Below are 21,444 nucleotides of genomic sequence, written 5' to 3' on the forward strand. Positions count from 1 at the left end.
CCATAAGGAAAGCCAAGCACAGAAGAATAGATGCTTTTGATCTGTGGTGCTGGAGAAGAATCTTGAGAGTCCCTTGGACTGTAAGAAGATCAAATCAGTCAGTCCTAAGGGAAATCAACCCAGACTGTTCCCTGGAAGGTCAGATGCTGAAGCTGAAGCTCAAATACTTTGGCCACCAAATGAGAAGGGAGAACTCACTGGAGAAGATCCTGAGGCTGGGAAAGACAGAAGGCAAAAGAAGAAGGGGACGGCAAAAGATGAGATGGCTGGACAGCATTGCTGGTGTAACAAACACGAATTTGAGCAGACATCGGAGGATGGTGGAAGACAGAAGGGCCTGGCGTGACTTTATTCATGGGGTTGCAAAGAGTCGGACTCGACTGTGTGACTGAACAACAACAAACCTGATGTTCTCAAATCATAATAATAATAATAATAATAAATTTTATTTCTATCCCGCCCTCCCCACCTCAGCAGGCTCAGGGCGGCTAACAACATTTTATAAAAACATACAATAATAATAATAAAACCTTTAAATTTAACAATATAAAACATCAACAATAAACTTAATAACATTAAAACCAGTTCAATAAATAGAGTTATTCTGCGGTATAGTTCTTCAACCGCGTTGGCGGCTCCTTAATTTCTGATCTTCCTAACAGTCCGGGTGTGCAAATTTGAAAAGGACGGTCTTGCAGGCCCTGCGGAACTGCTCAAGGTTCCGCAGGGCCCGCACCTCCTCGGGGAGTCGGTTCCACAGAGTAGGAGCCGCAATCGAGAATGCCCGTGCTCTGGTGCTCTGATATTTTATCTCCTTCGGCCCGGGGATGGTCATTAGATTTTTCCCGACTGACCTCAGTGCTCTCTGGGGTTCGTATGGGGAAAGACGGTCCCTCAGGTAGGCAGGTCCTCGGCCATATAAGGCTTTAAAGGTAACGACCAACACTTTGTACTGGACTCGGTATACAATCGGCAGCCAGTGCAGTTCACGCAGCCCCGGCTGTATATGCTCCCGTTTTGGGAGTCCCAGCAACAGCCTGGCTGCCGCGTTCTGCACTAGCTGCAGTCTCCGAGTCCGGCACAGAGGTAGCCCCAAGTAGAGGGCATTACAGTAGTCTAATCTTGAGGTGACCGTTGCGTGGATCACTGTTGCGAGGTCCCGACGCTCGAGGAAAGGGGCCAACTGCCTTGCCCGCTTCAGATGGAAGAATGCTGACTTGGCAGTGGCTGCTATCTGGGCCTCCATTGATAGTGAAGGCTCCAGTAAAACACCCAGGCTCTTTACCTGGCGCGCTGCTTTCAATAGCGCACCATCGAAGGCCGGGAGAGCTATTTCCCTTCCCAGAGCGCCGCGACCCACGCAAAGGACCTCTGTCTTCGCTGGGTTCAGTTTCAGCCCACTCAGCCTGAGCCATGTCGCAACAGCCTGTAAAGCCCGGTCGAGATTCCCTGGTGCGGAGTCGGGCCAGCCGTCCATTAGTAGATAGAGCTGGGTGTCATCTGCATATTGATGGCAACCCAGCCCAAACCGCCGGGCAATCTGGGCGAGGGGGCGCATATAGATGTTGAACAACATCGGGGAGAGAACTGCTCCCTGAGGCACCCCGCAATCCAGTGTGCGCCTCCGGGACCGTTCCCCCCCAATAGCCACCCTCTGTCCCCGACCTAGGAGAAAGGAGGAAAGCCATTGCAAGGCCGACCCCTCAACCCCAATGTCGGCGAGGCGGCGCGTCAGTAGCCGATGGTCGACTGTATCGAATGCAGCCGACAGATCTAACAACATCAGCACCGCAACGCCGCCTCGATCCAGTTGCCGTTGGAGGTCATCCACCAAGGCGACCAGCACCGTCTCCGCCCCATGGCCCGGCCGGAAGCCCGACTGACATGGGTCCAGGACAGAAGCGTCATCCAGAAACCTCTGAAGCTGCAACGCCACAGCCCTCTCAATAATTTTACCTAGAAACGGTAAATTAGACACCGGTCGATAGTTCGCCAATTCGGCCGGGTCTGCTGTAGCTTTTTTCAAGAGAGGGCGGACCAAGGCCTCTTTTAGGGGTGTTGGAAATTGCCCCTCTAAGAGGGACCTGTTTATGATGTCCCGTAAAGGACATCTAAGCTCCCCCTGGCAAGATTTAATCAGCCAGGAGGGGCAAGGGTCCAGATCACATGTTGTCGGGCGAGCAGCAGAGAGGATTCTGTCGACTTCCTCCAGGCTGAGCGGGTCGAAGTGGTCCAGCACTAAACCTGAAGACAGGCACGGAACCTCAATTTCACTCACTGTATCCAAGGTGGTAGGCAGGTCTTGGCGGAGCAACGAGATTTTATCTGCAAAATATCTCGCAAATGCCTCACAGCCTATTTCCAATTCTCTAACGTTTGGTTTGCCTTGAGGCAACGTTATAAGATCCCCGATTATTCTAAATAATTGTGCTGGGCGCGAGTTTGCAGATGCAATCCTGGTTGCAAAGTATTCTTTCTTTGCAGCCTTGACTGCCATCTCATAAGACTTCATAAACGTTCTATAGGATGTTCTCGTTGCTTCGTCCCGAGTATGCCTCCACTGCCTCTCTAGTCGTCTGAGCCCTTGCTTCAGCCGGCGCAACCCCAAGGTGTACCATGGGGCCAGCTTCGTACGAGGGCGTAGAGGACGCCGGGGTGCAATTTCGTCGATAGCCCTGGATAACTGGCCCTGCCAGATCTCCACCAGGTCATCGAGGGAATTGCCAGTGGGCCAAGGATCCCTCAGGACCGTTTGGAACCGTTCCGGGTCCATCAGGCCCCGAGGGCGAGCCAAAATAGGCTCTCCGCCCATACAGGGTTGGGGCAGCATCCCCATACGGGCCTTAAGGGCTAGGTGATCCGACCATGGTACCGCTTCTACGGCGATATCGTTCACCAAAATCCCGGACGCAAAGATCAGGTCTAATGTGTGCCCGGCCTGATGCGTGGGAGTCGTGACAAATTGAGAGAGTCCTAGTGTCGCCATGGACGACACCAGGTCCATCGCCTGAGTGGAGGCCGTGTCGTCGGCATGGACGTTGAAGTCACCCAGGACCATAAGCCTCAAGAACTGAGGGACATTTTGGGGGGTGCAGGATGAAAGGCTGGGTACAAATTTTCTAGTCAAGGCAATTTTTGTACATTGGAATCCTGAACATGACAAGACACATTGTTCATCAGTGTTATGAGAACAGGGCTTTGAAAATATTTGGAATATGTAGTCAAAGAGATTGTTCTTGTACTGTGTGTGAGAGCATCAGAATATCATTAATTCTGCACAAAACTTTTAACGTGAAGGTAAGTATTTCCTTCTGGTTTAGTCACAGTCTGTTGTATTTTCTTTCAAATGTTTTACTAGCCAGGTAATGGATTATACACATAGAAAAACGTTTTTGCTGTTGGGTTGGTGCTGTTGAGTTTATAAAAAAGTAGCTTGCAAGATTTTAAAAAGCTAGAGTTGCAGAGGTGACCCTTGGGTCTAGCTGTAGGTCATATCCTGATAATCTGCTCCAGAAATCCAGTTTCATGCTGGATAGTAGCTGTGAGCACAGTTTTGTTTGGCTGTCTCAACTCTTTCAACTTTTGTGCCCCATCTGGAAAATAGGGCATCTTTAGGTGGGAATCACAGTGTGGCTTTCATGACAGGCATAAACTCGTAAAGGACACTGCTAATTAAAAGAGCAGCATTAACTTGTAGCACTGGTTTGGTTGTTAAAATAACTTCCTAGGAGTCTATGAATGTTGCTTTGATGAGCATGTGACCAAGAGTACATAAGCCCTAGTTTGGTTATTTTGGCTGCTATATAGATGTAGGCTGTGACCACCTTGCCCCCAAGAAGTGAATTCGCTCAGCTCCATTTCTTGGCAAGTCCCCAAGCTGCCTAATGGAGGGCAGCTATGGTATTTCTGAATTGCATCAGATATCAGGGTTGTAAATGTCTGCAGCTGACAAACCTGATGGTTGGTTAACTGAGATGAGCATCTGTTTTGCCAAGTCTGTTGAATCTTAGCCTCTCTGAACCCCCATCTGCAGATTGAAACATGACTTCTATGAGTTAGAGCAATTCAGAGTAGTTACTGTCAAGGATAATGTTTAGATTTAACAACAATGTAATATGTCCTGGAAGTCTCAAGTATGTCTTGTGTATACTGCTGTCAGTCTTAGCCAGGGATCGTTTTGTAGAAAAATTGGTGGTGGAGCTCATCAGCATAATTCATTAGCATATGCTCCCCCAGCTTAAAGCAACCCAGTGCAAGAAATGAGAGCCCCAGAGGAGTGAGTCCTGCTTGGGCTGGCTAGAGATCCAGCCAACCCAAGCAGGCTTCGCTTGCCTGCGGCTCTCCTGTGCCATCTGCCTCTCCCCAGTCAAAAGGCCAGCAAGCCACCCGCCACCCAAAATCTCGCATAAGTGGAGAAAGGGTGGTGTGGGCTTCTCCAGGGGTTAACGAGGGCTGCTGGGGACGTGGCATGCATCTAAAGACTTTGAGTTTTCTCTAAGAATATCTTCCCAGAGCCTTGGTTAACGATCTCCTCTCTCAAATTTGGGCTGTGGCCCATAAACCACAGAGGTTAACAGCTGCCCGTTCTCCTAAACCAGGGATTGTTATGCAGCTGCACCTACTATTCAATGGACAAGGTAGGTGGGGGAGATGAGGGAGGCCATCAGAAAGGTTCAGGAGCTGTGCTCCTGTGAGCTCCTACTGAATCTGAGGCCTGGAGTTCATTTTCTCCTTGGAGTCAACAGCCTTGCTTCCTCATTCCAGCAGGCACTTCAAATGACTTTTCTTAGTAGGAAAGAATTGTCATAGCCCAACTCGCAAAGTTCCAAAGAACGGTATATTTGTGTATCCCTTTTTAAGATCCCTTCTAGGACTGAAGAGAAAGTGAGAGAGGCAGCCAAGGAAATAAACATATCTAAGATGTTTGGAGCTGAGACATTGCCATTATAGAGAAAAGACCTTATTCTAGTAGACATAGGTTCCAGTCCTAAGAACACTTTCTAGCGAGTGAGTCCCACTGAAGCAAATGGGATTTACTTCTGAGAAACCCATTTAGAATTTTTCTCATAATCTGTGAAGCTCATCTGTAGTGCTTCAAAAGCACCTTCTCTAAAGATTTATGAAACTCAGGAGCTCTGTTAATGTGCTTGCTCTAGTAACATCCTCCTCAATCATGCAGGTAATGGAGTATACATCTGTTTAAAAATTAATTTGTGAATTATGTTTGTGGGACCAGCCTTCAGATTTCATTTTGGCATTTAGATTTTTCAGATTTTGCATCAAGCCTTCTGAAGTTAAAAGAGAAGTGATATATAGTTCTTTCTCATCCTGGAAGGGGAGTATCTGAACTTTCAAGTGCCACTGCTGTTGTTTAAACCTTACTGTGTACCAACCGTGGACATCTTGGATGAAAAGGCAGGATACAGATCTAGTAGTTAAGAGATTTTTTTAAAAAGTAGATCTTGGCAGCATAGACTTGCGGGGAATGAATTGACCAGGCAGAAGAAAGCAAGGAGCATCCTTTTCTAAGTATTGGAGATTTATGCCTCTGCTCAAGATGGTGGTGGAAAGTGTCAAGTCACAACCAACAAAGGGTTTTCAAAACAAGAGACATTCAGAAGTGATTTGCTATTGCCTATATCTGTGTAGCAACCCTGCACTTCATTGGTGGTCTGTCATCCAAATTCTGACGGGGACTGACACAGTTTAGCTTCCAAGATCTCATAAGATAGGGCTAGGCTGGGCAATCCAGGTCAGGGCTTTCTCAGGACAACTACTTCAAATATAAATTAATCTGCTACTGGGCTGGGACTGTGCGGGGGGCCCCCCTCCCCCCAACCGACACCCGGGGAGCTCCCCGCACAGCCGCAAGCCCCTATAGCCACCCTTTTTCTACCTGGGATGCCAAAGCCCCAGCAATGCCCCCAACAGCACCCCGCAGCCAGCACGCTCGCCCCCGGGCTCAGGGAGCGCAGCCGGAGCAGAGCGTCGGAGGCAGCCGAGGCCGGGACGGAGCCCAGCGACGGACGAGGGAGGGGCCGGCAGGCCGAGCCGTGGCCCAACACGCTGCAGGAGCTCGGGAAGACCCAGACGCTCCAGAGAAGCCAAGCCTTGGAACGCCTCTCCTGGGCGTCCGGGATTTTGAATGGGTGTGGAGCCAGAAGGGGGTGGGACCCAAGGAGGAGGGAGAGATTATAAGGGAGATTACAATATTACAACTGTTAGAGAACTGTTTTAAAATGATGTATAGATGGTATATGACTCCTAAGAAATTGGCAAAGATGAATAAGATGCCAGACAGATGTTGGAAATGTAAAAAACATGAAGGTTCTTTTTACCATATGTGGTGGACTTGTGAAAGAGCAAAAAAGTATTGGCAGATGATTCAACAAGAAATTTCTAGGATCTTGGGATATGAATTTAAGAAGGTTGCAGAGACTTTTCTGTTGAGATTACAAATGGAAAAATTTCCAAAAGAAGATAGAACTATAATTTGGTACTTGCTTTCAGCTGCTAGGACATTATATGCGCAGTTGTGGAAGCAGGAAAAAATACCAGAGAAATGGGATTGGATTGTAAAAGTTATGACATGGAGTGAAACGGACAAATTAACAAGAATTTTAAGAGATTATGATTTAGAAGTTTTTAAATTGGAGTGGAAAAAATTCAGAAGATATGTAGAAAAAGAGTGGAAAATAAAAAGACATTGGACAATTTTTGATAATGAGTAAGTCTTAGAAAAAAGAAGAATATTAATTTTTGTTTTTATCCGTTAAGGGTACCTTTAAACATTAGTACTTTAAGTAAATAACACCGGTGGGGGTCAAGTAACAGGGGGAGGGGTGGGTAGAAAGTAATATATGGGAGAGATAAAAGAAGTTATTAATGATGCAAGAAATATAATTTGTTACCATACGTTACCAAATAAAATTGTTTTAACACAAGAGGGCAGACCTGTCAAGGGGGGTGACGGCCGGACCTGGAGACCGCGAGAGGCGCCGGGGTACGACACCCTGGCCAGCCACTTACCCACCAGGCCTCCTCCTCCTCACCGCTGCTGCTGACCCCCTCCCTGCCCCTGAAGAAGAAGATGATATTGGATTTATATCCCGCCCTCCACTCCAAATCTCAGAATCTCAGCCTTTTACAAAGTTAAAAACCAATAGCAGAATAGTACTTGGCATTCTAAACCCCACCAGCTATGCTTACTGTACCTCATTCCCCATTTGAAGAAGTGTGCATGCACATGAAAGCTTACGTTCTGAATAAAACTACATTGGTCTTAAAGGTGCAATTGACTCCTATTTTGTTCTCCTGCTTCAGACCAACACGGATGCCTATTTGGATCTAAGGGGTCTGGTGTTTGAGGATTGTAAAAGAACTTGGTACAGATAGGAGAGAAGTCCTCTGTATTGGTCTTTTAGTTTACTGAGTAAAGTTTCAAAAGTGGTGAGTGGTCTGTTACACATGACTCGGATAGAAGAGGAATGAAACATATGTTTTAGTTGAAGATATTGGAACCAGTGCAACATTGAGTCAATTATTTTCTCCAGACGTTGTTTGTCTAAGAATCTACCTTTGTATGTAAGATCTTTAAGGCGATGGTGACTTGTGTTTCTCCATATATGTATACATGATTTGTCTTGACCTAAGGGAAACAGGCCTGGTTTAGAAAAGACATCTACAAGGAGCAATCAGTTAATCTATTCCTTTTACGCTGCCAGATAGTGAGGAAAGCTGAAAGAAAAGGGTTCTGTGAAGCCTGTATAAGAGCCATAAATTTATTATTCCACATTAAGTATAAAGGATAAGGGGCTATATAAGTCAATTCTATTTGTTCCCAATCTGAGGGAGGGTCACCTCTGATTATTTTTATTGCTTGCATTAGAATGTTTGCTTCATAATAGGTTAATAAGTCTGGGAAGGCCATACCACCATTTGAGGTATTATGTATCAAAGTTCTATGGCTTATTCTAGCTGGCTTATAATTCCAGAAAAATCTGTTTAGATCTGCTTGCCATTTAACAGTCTTAGTTTTAGGAATGAGTATTGGAAGGGCACGAAATAGAAACAAGTATTTAGGCAAGATAAAAATTTTAATTAAAAATTATCTATTGGGCCAAGACTATTTCAAATTATCCCAGTTTTTCAGTTGAGTTTTTGTTACCTCATGAAGTTTCTGAAAGTTATGTTGTATAAGTGCTGAGAGATCTAGTGGGATATGAACCACTAGCAATCTCTAAGAGGTTTTTGTCCAAGTCCATTGACCCAATTTTTTAATGTATGAACAGTATGAGGTTTTAGATTGATTGGGTACAGTTCTGATTTTTCTTCGTTAAAAGAAAGACCTGAGATTGAAGAAAACTCTGAGGCAAGGTCTAAAAAGGCTTGAATAGATTTCACAGGTGATGATAAAAATAGAGTAAGATCATTCACAGATCATGTTCATTCACAGTGTTATTTTTAAATTTCCATATGGAGCTGATTACTTCCTTTTGGCTTTCTGTAGTTGGTTTTTGGTTTTGTTTTACTTTCTTACAAAAGGTTTTTTCTAGTGTTTAAACCTCAATTTCAGAAAAGACATTCTTAAATTTATGGGGCACAAAAGCAGGCAGCTGTGACTTACAGTATGTAACGGAGAAATAAATTGATTGAAATGTAAGGAAAGTTCTCCCACTGCTTACTTGGCTATTGCACTTTGTAAATTTATCTCAGGATCTCTGTGCATCTGGGAATAATACAGAATTCAGCTGTTAGGGTATTTTCCTGGGTGCATGGTTCATGGTGGTCAAGTATAGAATTCACTTAGAAAGGGACAGGTGGGGAAAAGTGACACTGTTCAAAAATATTCAAGGGAAAGGAAGTCGGTGCCTCCATTTCAGAACTGTTCTGCAAATTCTATCCTGAAGTAAGCTAAAGCTTTACAACTTTGTTTGCAATTTAAGGAAGGCTGTTGTGAATTGGATTTTTTAAAAAAATTAAAGTTATAATGTATAATATAGTAGGTTCCACGCAATGATGAGGTGAGGTGATAGTGATCAGAGTTCTTTTATTAGATACAGCATAGTATAGTGCTGCCTCCAAAAGACTGAAAACTGGGCCAACAGGGCCAACTATATATACACTATATATCCCTTCCCCCCAAGTTCGCAAGCCTACAGACATAGTCCCTGGGGTACGCTGGCTTGCGATGATTCCACATGGACTGCCTGAGCTCTGGAGTGGGTAGAGGAGTGGTCACGGTCTGGGTGGCAGCGAACGTAGAGGCCGGCGGTGCTACCTGTATCTATCTGTATCTAACTTGCAGGGCACCCTAACTACCTCTGATACCTCCTGCAGGTCTAAGGTTCGGTCTGGATGTAGCCAGTCCAGTAAGGTGGATAGCTGTTGACCCATTAAGTGCTCGCCCGGGCAGCGACCTGTGGCAGTGGAGGGGATTGCATGCTGGGCCAATAAGAACTCTGCAAGGCAGGCCTCGCAGTCCCTGTGGATGATGCAGCGGAGGGATTCTTTAGTCATCCGCACCATCATTTCAGCTTGGCCATTGGTGGCCAGGTGGAAGGGGGCTGACCTGATATGCCTAATGAGGTTCCGGGCACAAAAGTCCTGGAACTCCCCTGAAGTGAAGGCCATTTCATTATCAGAAACCAGTGTGTCCGGTAGGCCATGCATGGCAAAAATCCAGCGGAGGCCACTGATGGCAGCCCAAGAGGAGGTGGAAACCACTGGAAGCACCTCCAGCCATTTTGAGTGGGAGTCCACAATTAGAAGAATGTTTGTCCCTGGAAGGGCTCAGAGCAAATCTTTAGTTGTCTGCATCATCATTTCAGCTTGGCCATTGGTGGCCAGGTAGAAGGCGGCTGACCTGATATGCCTAATGAGGTTCCGGGCACAAAAGTCCTGGAACTCCCCTGAAGTGAAGGCCATCCATTATCAGAAACCAGTGTATCCAGTAGGCCATGCTTCAGCTTAGCATCAAGAATCTTTTTTACTTCATGGTGATTCTGATCTCCCAGCGAGATAGGATCTGGAGCTTCGAGTCTAGGGTGCTAGGGTGTCGTTCCAGGATCTTTTCAAAGTAAGCTGCATGTTGGATGTTGTTCCAACGTGGTATAAAGCAAAATAAAAGCCCTAACACGTCTAGTTATACGTTCCCTTCCTCTAATGCCAACAGACTCACCACTCCTTGGGTGAGGAACCCTCCTGACTGCAACCTTGCCAGAGAGAACACTTCCCCTGTCTGTAGCTAGGCTTTTTATTCTTTTCTTCCAGGTCCCATTCCTCCCATAACTGCTGCCCACCCAGTCAGAGACAGAAGGGATCCTGGGAAATGTAGGCGCTGTACTACTCTAACACAGGCCTCCCTAGAGCCTGTAGGCCTCACTAGGCCTAGGATCATGACACTACCCTCTGAAACACCCTTGTAGATTCTGACATGTCTAGAGCTGGCTGCTGGATGTTTATTTAGGTTTTTTATAGCCTGCCTTTTTCTCTGGAACATAAGACATATTACACAGAATCAATAAAGTGGGACATCCAATAAACAGTGCAATAGGATTTGACTTGTAGAAATAAAAAAACCAACCAGACTGACTGAGTGTTCTTTAACTGAAAAAAAAATTAACGGTGCTGTAAAAATCCTAGGAGAAAAATAGAGTGCAGTAAAAGATGAAAAGTGTGATGCTTTGGACTACTTAGGTTATGGTGGCAGGAGCTTTCAAATTCAAGAGGCATGAAATTGGGAACAGCTCTGTACAGTAGAATTGGTACAGGAATCATAAGCATAAATGTTGAGTGTGGATCTAGTAAGTATCAGTAGGTCTTGAAACACCCATGTAAGACTTGTTTATGAATCCCCATTGGACTAGAGTTCCCAGATGTACGTGTGTGTTACATTCGCATTTTTTGTGTGTGTAATCATACTGAGTTGGAATAATTGAGAAGAGACGAGTTCAGTTGAGGAGAAGCTTGATTAACAGGAATTGACTAAAGTGATGCTTCCTAGCAGACAACAACAATGCAGGTTGCTCTGTTAATCCATGAAGGGGAAATGACGGTCCAAATAGCAGGGGCCGTTTTGCAGAAAAATAGGTGGTGGAGCTCATCCAAGGATTGTTATGCAGCTGCACCTATTATTCAATGGGCAAGGTGGGGAGGAGGAGAGGGAACCCTCAGAAAGGTTCAGGAGCTGCACTCCTGTGAACTACTGCTGAATCCGAGGCCTGCCAAATAGCAACTAGAACAAAGTCTCATTTTGACCAAATAAAGAGCTGTAAAGTAATGTGGATGATTTCACGTTCACCAGAACCTATTTTTGGACTGTATTTTTAAGGGGGGGGGTGTTCCAAAACTGTGGAATTTCTCTCCAGTGAGACTCACTTGCTCTCTTTTGTAGCTGTCTTCCACCAGTGGGTGAAGAATGTTTGTTTCATCTGGTGCTCCCTAAGTGATCCATTTTTCCTGCCCTGTGTTCTAATTGTTGTTATTTCACAGGTGTATTTTATTATGCTGTATATATTTTAACTTGGTTTTAATAGTGCATTTTTTTCTTGGTTTTAATGGTTTTTAGAATGTGTTTTTCACTAGTCTCAAAATGGAACAGCATCAATCTTAATTAGGTTAGGTCTGTCACAAACACAGTTCATAATCATATGGGAATGATTTTAGTTTTCTTTTTGTTTTAAACAATTTATTGGTAGCATATGGTTACAAAGCTTATCTATTTCTTAATTTTTTTCTTTTTTTTTTTCACATTAACCCATATGACATTTCCATCCCCCCTCCCTCCAATGTTGACTTCCCCGAGGTTATAAGTTCAAATCCATACTAAAGGCACTTCTGATTGCTCAAAGTTCCGTATATATATTCTTACAACTAAAAAAATGTCCAATATTTCTTTACTTTCCAAGTTTTCTCCATATATCCTTTAAATTTTCTCCACTCCCTTTTGAATATCTCTAAATCATAGTCTCTTAGTGTTCTGGTTAATTTGTCCATTTCACACCACGATAAAACTTTCATGGTCCATTCCCATTTCTCTGGTATTTTTTCTTGCTTCCAAAGCTGCGCGTACAAAGTCCTAGCAGCTGATAACAGGTACCAAATTAAAGTCCTGTCTTCTTTTGGGTATTTTTCTAATTGTAATCCAAGTAAAAACGTCTCTGCAATTTTCTTAAAATCATAGCCCAAAATTTTGGTGATTTCTTGTTGTATCATCTTCCAGAATTCTTTCGCTCTTTCACATGTCCACCACATATGGAAGAAAGAACCTTCATGTTTTTTACATTTCCAACATCTATCCGACATTTTCTTACTTATCTTAGCCAATTTTTTCGGAGTCATATACCACCTATACATCATTTTAAAACAGTTCTCCTTAATGCTTTGACAAGTTGATATCTTCATTGAGTTCTTCCAGAGGTGCTCCCATGTTTCCATTTGTATTTCTCTATTCACATTAATTGCCCATTTGACCATTTGAGACTTTACTACTTCTTCTTCTGTAGACCATTTCAATAATAACTTATATACTTTTGATATCAATTTTTCATTGTCACCTAACAGGACTCTTTCCAGTTCTGTTTGTTCTCGTCTAATCCCCTCTGATTTTATGTCATTTTCCATCAAACTTTTAATTTGTTGCATTTGAAACCAATCATAATTGTTATTTAGCTCTTCTGAGGTTTTTAATTCAATTTTGTCTCCTTGAATCTTAAGCAGTTGGTTATATGACATTTCTCTTTTTTCTTCAGAATCAGCTGTTATTTTTATTACTTCTGCTGGCACTATCCATAATGGTTTTCTCTCGTCCCCGTATTTCTTGTATTTTATCCAAGTATTTAGTAATGTATTTCTGACATAGTGGTGAGAGAAAAAACCATCCATTTTATTCTTCCCATAATACATGTATGCATGCCAGCCGAATCTATTTCCGTGAGCTTCTAACCACAAAGGTTTTTTATCTAACAGCATTATCCAATCTTTTATCCATGTCAAACAAACTGCATCGTGGTATAGTCTTAGATCGAGAAGTTGAAAACCTCCTCTCTCTTTGGCATCCGTTAAGATCTTCATCTTTATCCTTGGTTTCTTTCCGGCCCAAATGAAATCAGAGATTTTCCTTTGCCATTTGTTGAATTGTTTTGCTTCTTTTACAATCGGGATGGTTTGAAACAAATACATTATCCTTGGCAAAATATTCATTTTGATTGCAGCTATCCTGCCCAGTAAGGACAAGTTGAGTTTATTCCATTTCATCAAATCTTTGTCCATCTTACACCACAGTTTTTCATAATTGTTTTTGTATAAATCAATGTTCTTCATTGTTATCTCTATTCCAAGGTACCTAACTTTGGTTGTGACTTCACAACCTGTCACCTTTTGTAGTTCGTTTGTTTTATTTGGTTGCATGTTTTTACAGAGGAATTTCGATTTCTCCTTATTTATGTATAATCCTGCTAGTTCTCCGTATTCTTTTATCTTAGCTAACAGCAGTGGTGACACTTGAACCGGATTCTCCATTATGAACACTATATCATCTGCAAAAGCTTTATATTTATAAGAGAATCTTCTAATTTTTAGACCTTCTATTTTTTCATCTTTTTGAATTTGTTGTAACAAAATTTCAAGAGTCATTATAAACAACAATGGTGATAGCGGGCATCCTTGCCTTGTTCCTTTACTCACTTTCAATTCTTTGGTAAGGTCTGCATTTATACACAATTTTGCATGCTGATCTGTATATATTGCTCTTGTCATTTTTATAAATTGTTCCCCTAAATTAATTTTTTCCATTACCGCAAACATAAAGTCCCAATTTAAGTTGTCGAAGGCTTTCTCTGCGTCAACAAAAAATAAGGCCACTTCTTTTTCCGGGTGCTTTTCATAGTATTCCACAACATTAATAACAGCTCTTACATTGTCCCTTATTTGTCTTTTAGGAAGAAATCCCGCTTGGTCTTTGTTTATAAAGTTGGTCAGGTATTGTTTCAGTCGCTCTGCTAAAATTCTTGTATAGATCTTATAGTCATTATTCAACAATGAGATTGGTCTATAATTTTTTACGTTTGTGCTATCTTTATCTTCCTTAGGAATCAGAGAGATTACAGCTTCCCTCCAGGTCTTTGGGATTTTCCCTTCTTCTCTTATCGTGTTTAACAACTTCAACAGTTTGGGTGTTAATTCATCCTTGAGAGATTTGTAAAATTTTGACGTAAATCCATCTGGCCCTGGAGCTTTACCCTCTTGCATTGCTTTTATTGCTGCTTCTATTTCAATTTTCTCTATTGGGTCATTTAATATCTTTTTCATATGTTCCGTCAAAGGTGCCACCTGAATGTTTCGTAGATACTCTTCCACTTTTTCTTTACTTACATTCACACCCTTGAATAAATTTGCATAGTATTTAAAGAATTCTCTTTTAATTCCTTCTTGATCCACTACTGTTTTCCCATTTGCCATGATTTTATTTATAGTCTTATTTTCTTTCCTTTTTTTTAATTGCCAGGCCAGGTATTTACCAGGTTTGTTTGCACTTTCAAACGATTTCTGTTTCAAATTTTTTAAATTCCATTCTAATTCTTTATTCAGCAAATGTTTAACTTGGGATTGTAATATCGTAATTTCTTTTATTAATTTTTTCTTCCCTGGTCTTTTTTTTAAGTCCTTTTCTTTTTTATCTATTTCATTTTGCAGTGCTGACAGCCTTTCTTCTCTTGCTCTTTTGTCTTTATTATTCAATGTAATTAATATACCCCTCATTACTGCTTTATAAGTGTCCCATACTGTTGGATATTCCATATAATCCGTTTCATTTATTTGGAAGAATGCTGCAGTCTCCTTTTCTAAGAATGATACAGTGTCTTTATTTTGTAGTAAATCCTCATTAATTCTCCATCTTCTTGATTTTCTTTGCAATTTTGTTGACCAGCATATTGGATTATGGTCCGCCCAAACCTTTGGAAGAATCTCAATTTTTTTTGTTATGAGGCCCAAGCCTTGGGAACCCCACAACATGTCAATTCTGGAAAAAGAATTATGCCTTGCTGAGAAAAATGTATAGTCTCTTACCTCAGGGTTGAACTTTCTCCAAATGTCTTCTAGATTTTCCTGTTTAATCAACTCAAAGAAAGAATTGGGCAGCTTCCCTTCTTTATCATTCTTCTTTGGACTTGATCTGTCAAGGTTATTTTGTATTGTCCCATTAAAATCGCCCATCATCAATACCTGGTCATAAGTCTCTTCGTCCATTTGTCTATTTATGTCTTTAAAGAATTTGTCTTTCGCTCCATTGGGTGCATAGAGTCCTAGTAGTAACGTTTTTTTCGCCTCTATCGTCACCTCAACAGCAATGTATCTTCCTTCTTTGTCTTTAAAGATTAATTTTGGGTCAAGTTGTTCTTTAATGTAAAAAACCACCCCTCTTTTCTTTTGCTCTGCTAGTGAAAAAAATTCCAACCCCAAATTTCTATTCCACAAAAATTTACTGTCCTTGCGTTGTATATGAACTTCCTGTAAACAAATTATATTACATTTTTGCTTTTTAATCCAATGAAATGTTCTCCTTCTTTTCTGTGGTGAATTTAGTCCATTTATATTCCAAGATAGTAATTTGTACTCCATTATGATGTTGGTTCTTTATTTTCTTCAAAAAAGCTATGCATCTCTTGTTCGCTTCTTATTGTAATCCTTTTGCCATTTTGTTCAAATCCAAGACCCTCTGGTATTATCCATCTATATCTTGTGCCCTCTGCACGCAACTGATCGGTTAGCTTCTTGTACTTTTTCCTATCGCTGATCACTTCTCTTGGTAGCTCTTTCATTATTTTAACTCTGCTCCCTTCTATTGCCCAGGCTTTTTGGTACCCTTTCCTCAAAATTTTCTCTGCCACTTCTTTTGATCTTAATCTTATGACGATGTCTCTTGGCAGACCTTTATTTTTCGCATAAACTGAGTTGACTCTGTAGGCACCCTCCAACATACTCTTAAATCTGTCAGGGTCTTCTTCTATGTACTCAGTGATGATATCCACCATATAGCCTTTTAAGTCTGTGTCTTCTTTTTCAGGTACCCCTCTTAGACACACTTGTGACTCCAGCAACTTACAGTCGTGTATTATGACCTTTTCTTGAATTTTTAGCAAGGCAGAGGCCTGTGTATCCACTTTCATCTCTACCTCTTTCACTTTATTTTGAGTCTCTTCCTTAAAATTCTCTATCTCCTTCTTAAGGTCTCCAACTTCTTTTTTAATATCTTTTTTTATTGCCAAATGCAATTTGTCCATAGCTTTTAACATTTTTGCCTCCAGAGCGTCAAATTGAGCCTGCATCTTGTCAAATGATTGGGCTCTTGCACGTGTTGTTCTTTCTACTGACATATAAAAAATCACCAAACCTTAAAAAAATCCCCACATAAAATTTAGCATCCAATCCAATAGCTTAGAGCCAGTTCTTTCAGATGAGACTAGTTTCGTTTTTCTCCCTTCTTCCTGAGCAAAGATATTGAATTTTAACAATTTTGACAGTTTTTCTCCCTTTTAAAATGGCAATCGTTATTTCTCTATGGTACAGTTCCAGCCTAGAGAGGTCTCTCTTCGTCTTTCTTGATCTGAGTCTTGGACTCAATTCCTTCCTAGTTCAAAGGTCGGATGTCACAGCTCTTGTTGTCCTTATAGGCTCTGATTTATTGTCCAGCCCCTTTTAGTTTCACTTCCTGTCACAGCTTAGACTGATCTCGTGTCTAATCTCGCAGTTTTTTGAGCTGCATGAAGAAACCGCAACCACAAAAATTCACAACAATATGTCCTTTCTCCAAAATATCTTTGAAGGCAATTGTTTTTACGGCGTTCAGTTTTCCCAAGCTGAATTCTTTTCCTGCTGTGCCCCCACTCAGCTCAGTTCATTCTAGGTTCTGCAGTTTATGGGCATATATACACGGCAACTCTCTTTTCTTTCTTCTGCGTCACCAGCCTCCCATTGCCAACTTTCACTCTTATCTTGAAAGGTTTTTTTTTTTTTTTGCTGTTGTTCACATCCAAAGCCACAGAGCTCAGCTTAACAAGGTAAAAGTTTTTTTTTCCATTCAATTATGCTTTGCCTTCGTCTGTTATTAATCCACTCAGTGTTTAAACTATATTCAAAGTCTCTCAGAGTGAAGATAAGAATGATGAGTCTACCTTTTAGATGTTCTCAACTCCCCCGGCTGCTATTTTCTTGCAATTAAAATCAGTCCTTCTAGCGTGCTTGGATTCCAACAGCCTTAAGTGACCGAAGTCACTTTAGAGTCACTGCAGACGATGGTTGACATTCCATTGCCGGACATCAAGAAATGAAGGAGTCAGCTCCCTGACTGCTCCAGTTCGATATCAACAGCATTAAAGGAAGATAAGTCGTCTTGGGTTAACCCTTGCCTAGGGTTAATGAGCATAGACCTTATCAGGGGTCTTTAATACCCTGAACAGTGACAATAAAATCCCCCTCTGTTAGGGAGCTGCAGACTGTCTTCCAGCCAAACAGGAAGTCCGATTTTAGTTTTCATTGTGAGAGGACTTCCCGTAAAATTCTTATTCAGGCCTCTCCAAGAGAAAGGATTGCATTTGTTAGTTAATTTTGCCTCTGTAGCTTGTTCACAGCTGATCTCCCTAGGGTCAGTCCCTAAGGTGCAAGCCGCGTAGCTTTATTGGTAGGTCTTTATTGGTAGTACAGAGTACCAGAATCTAAATCAATTATATTTAATTGTTTGAATGTGTCTTGTTTGTTTTCCCTGCAGTACCTGATGACCTTTCTTCGGAGGAGAGAGAAGAGCTGTCGAATATTCGCCGGAGAAAAAAAGAATTAATTGATGATATCGAGGTAATAACTTTTTTGATTACTTATAATTCAAGAAGTTTGCTGCCATAAAATCAGCATCATACCTAAAACTGCATAATACCTAAAACTGTATAGAACAGCCTGAAGATAACTCCTTGCAGTAAATGCTTTTAGGATAAGGTGTAAAAAGTGCTACATTCACACTATGGCCTTATTGTGTTCCAGTAAAGCAATACTGTTACAAGGAGTTGCATAAGATGGGAACATTCTATTGCTAAATGCAAAAAAGAAGTGAATGTTCATCATTGTGGGAAACAGGAATCTTTTCAGAAAAGCTGCTTGAACATGGACTTGCATTCTTTTCTTCCTTTTGGCAGAGGTTAAAATTTGAAATAGCTGAAGTTATGACGGAAATCGATAACTTGACGAGCGTAGAGGAGTGGTAAGTTGACTTTAGCTATGTATATATTTCATGGGAAACTAACCTGTAACTTCATGCAAAGTTGCAGTTGGGTGATCCCCAGACATTTGTCTTGCAAAAGCAGCAATAATATAAATCAGGGGTGTCAAATATCCAGCCTGTGGGCCAGAAATCAGGGGGCTCTTTTCTCCCACCTCCTGTCCTCACCGCTAGAAACTCCAAGGCTGATGAAGTTCCCTGTTCCTTTTAGCTTCTGGACACCTTGTGAGGAAATTAGCCTAACAGTTGCAACTGAGATCCTAACCCTTGTAAGAATCTTAGTATTTGTAGCCACTGCGTTGTTAATAAGGAATAAATCTGTAGTTTGATCTATTGTTTAGTGAAGGCAAAGTGCTTCTGCACACATTAACAAGCTGGCAACTCAGTGATTGAATGTTTGTGGTGAAGCACAATGACTGATGTAGGACAGCCTCATGGTCCTTCACGTGCTAACTGCATAGCAGAATGGGATGCTGAGACCGAATTAATTTGCACTGCGCCTGTCCAGAAATTCTCCAGCTAGTTAACTTCAGTGAAGAGAGGCCATTATCTTATTGTGCATATTGTTTAGTCCTATGTTAAAAGATAGTTTCAAAACTTCATTATAAAACATGTTTGCCAAAAATAAAGCCAGACACCTGATTTATCCCTGAAAATGTAAGGTGTTATGAAATGGGCAAGTACTTGGAGAAACTTAGGAGGTTTCCTTCATCAAGCAGCAACCATGATGTCCTTTTTTGGGGGTTACTTTGTCATGGCAACACCCTAAGCAGTGGCATTGTGCTGGTGTAAGAGCAGCCCTGAATTCTTATTTTGCCTACCAGAGCAGTGCTATCAGATTGACTTGGATTGAAATAATCCAGTTAAACTAAACAGATTTAGCAGTCCCTGTTCTGAGGGACATAATTGTGGTATTTTTAAAATGCTATTTATAACTGCCTTTAAGTAAGATCAAATTTGGGTTGTTATCCCTGTAAAGAGCTGTAAGTTATACCATGTAAATTACATTTACAATGAAATATTTTTTGTTGTGAAATATTTGGTGTAGTGGTTAAGTGTGTGGACTCTTATCTGGGAGAACCGGGTTTGATTCCCCACTCCTCCACTTGCACCTGCTGAAATGGCCTTGGGTTAGCCATAGCTCTGGCAGAGGTTGTCCTTGAAAGGGCAGCTGCTGTGGGAGCCCTCTCAGCCCCACCCACCTCACAGGGTGTCTGTTGTGGGGGGAGAAGACATAGGAGATTGTAAGCCGCTCTGAGTCTTTGATTCAGAGAGAAGGGCGGGGTATAAATCTGCAATTTTTCTTCTTCTCCGAGTCTCTGATTCAGAGAGAAAGGCGGGGTATAAATCTGCAGTCGTCTTCTAAAATGTAACCAGATGTTTCTGTGCAACTGTTTTTTCTCTTCCACATCTTAAAAAAAACAAAACAGCAAAACTACACAGAGAAACAAGCAAGTAGCTATGGGAAGAAAGAAGTTCAACATGGATCCTAAGAAGGTAGGCTGCTTGGTGTACTTAAGGCGTTAAATTTCTTACTGAAGTCCTGTATTGTTGGCAGGCATAGGCTATGAATGTAGCATGTCTAGAAGCTGTCCTGTGTAATTGTCCAGCTATGGTGCCTTATGGAAATGAGCCTGTGTGTATTACAAACACTTATATTCAAAGCTGTGCTCAGAATACACCTATGCGGCAAACTGACCTTGACTAACCTATAACTTCATGCAAAGTTGCAGTTGGGTGATCCCCAAACATTTGTCCTGCAAAAGCAGCAATAATATAAATCAGGGGTGTCAAATGTCCAGCCTGTGGGCCAGAAATCAGGCCTCTGGGGCTCTTTTCTCTCACCTCCTGTCCTCACCTCTAGAAGCTCCAAGACTGACAAAGTTCCCTTCTCTTTTAGTTCCTTTTCTGCCTTGTCTTTGCAGGCAGCACAAAAGTATACAAATACACACCGCGTGGCCCGGATAACACTTAAATCATGTATAAGTTTATATTTACAAAATATGATATCACAAGTGCAGACAAACAAATGGAGCACAGCTCCAAGTGAGCAAACTCAGTCCAAATAAGTCCAATAATAGCAACCCTTACAAAGAGGAAAGAAAGGCTCAAAAGAGCATCGGAGAAGTGAAAGTCCGTTCAAAGGAAGCGGTGGGGCAGCAGCGGCAGCTCTCCACCTTATTCCTCTTTACTCTTGAAAAAGTTTGAACTGCCCATGGGCGGTTCTTCGAAATGCGCAGCAAGCATAGTCGACAGACGCTTTGAGAAATTTATGATGGATTCATTTGGCGAGTGAAGAGGAACAAGGTGGAGAGCTGCCGCTGCTGGGAACCTGGGAACCTACAGCCAGAGGGGGATCATATACAGGAGAGCAAGTGCCAATCTGAGTAGACCCTGGGGAGGGGGGGATACTTGCAATGCCATTTCATTGTTTACCCAGGCTCAGAGCATTTTATATTTTTAGTTTCAACTGTGATCCTTGTGCTTTTTCTTGATATTTTATTTTAAAAATTGCGTTGCCAAATCCCACTATTCCCCTACCTTTCCATTTTAAGCAAAATATTGCAAGTGTTTTAAGCATGTTTGTATTTTAAGTTAAAAATAATATCTTTAATTGTGTTTGTCTGTGTCCTTTATAAAGTTTATATATCCGCTGCCTGACATTACATTTATGACACACATGGCCAGCCCTACAAAGTCCCATTTGTGTCAGATCTGGCCCTCCAAAGAAATGAGTTTGAAATCCCTGATTTAAATCCTGCTTTTTCCTCTTAAAAGAGCAGCAAAATAGATCCTTGTGTGTGTTTTTGTTCTTAAGGGGGCAGGGCATAAAGGTCCACTAGCATAAAGCATAATACACAGCAGCAGCGAGTGCCTTTAGTGTTTGTGTGGCACCACATAAGAAGGTCTTTCTTGGGTTGTGTGAGTTTTTTACTCTGTGTGTACGTCCTGTTGTGTGTCATGAGAGGAACATAGCCAGTAAAGATGTTTGTTGTTCATATGGTCCATCTTTAATAACAGTATTAAGGACTGTATCCTCATTGGGCCTGAAACACAATGTCGGAGCATTCTGCTTGCTCAGGAAAACATTCTTCTTATTATTTAGCTCTCTATATCAGCAGTCCCCAACCTTTTTGGCATCAGGGACCGGTTTTGTGGAAGACAATTTTTCCAGG

At 41.9% G+C, this 21,444-nt stretch overlaps 1 protein-coding gene across 1 annotated transcript in view; it reads left to right on the top strand.

Annotated features, from left to right (window-relative positions):
• The window catches only part of CYTH3 (cytohesin 3), a 93,217-nt gene that overhangs the window by 14,599 nt on the left and 57,174 nt on the right, over window positions 1-21,444 (top strand). Inside the window, exons 2-4 of the mRNA XM_060260495.1 lie at window positions 17,768-17,850; window positions 18,186-18,250; window positions 19,699-19,765. Coding sequence (XP_060116478.1) covers window positions 17,768-17,850; window positions 18,186-18,250; window positions 19,699-19,765 — 215 coding nt within the window. The remainder of the gene's footprint in view (window positions 1-17,767; window positions 17,851-18,185; window positions 18,251-19,698; window positions 19,766-21,444) is intronic.

Source organism: Heteronotia binoei, chromosome 20, assembly GCF_032191835.1.
Source record: "Heteronotia binoei isolate CCM8104 ecotype False Entrance Well chromosome 20, APGP_CSIRO_Hbin_v1, whole genome shotgun sequence".
Classification (NCBI taxonomy): domain Eukaryota; kingdom Metazoa; phylum Chordata; class Lepidosauria; order Squamata; family Gekkonidae; genus Heteronotia; species Heteronotia binoei.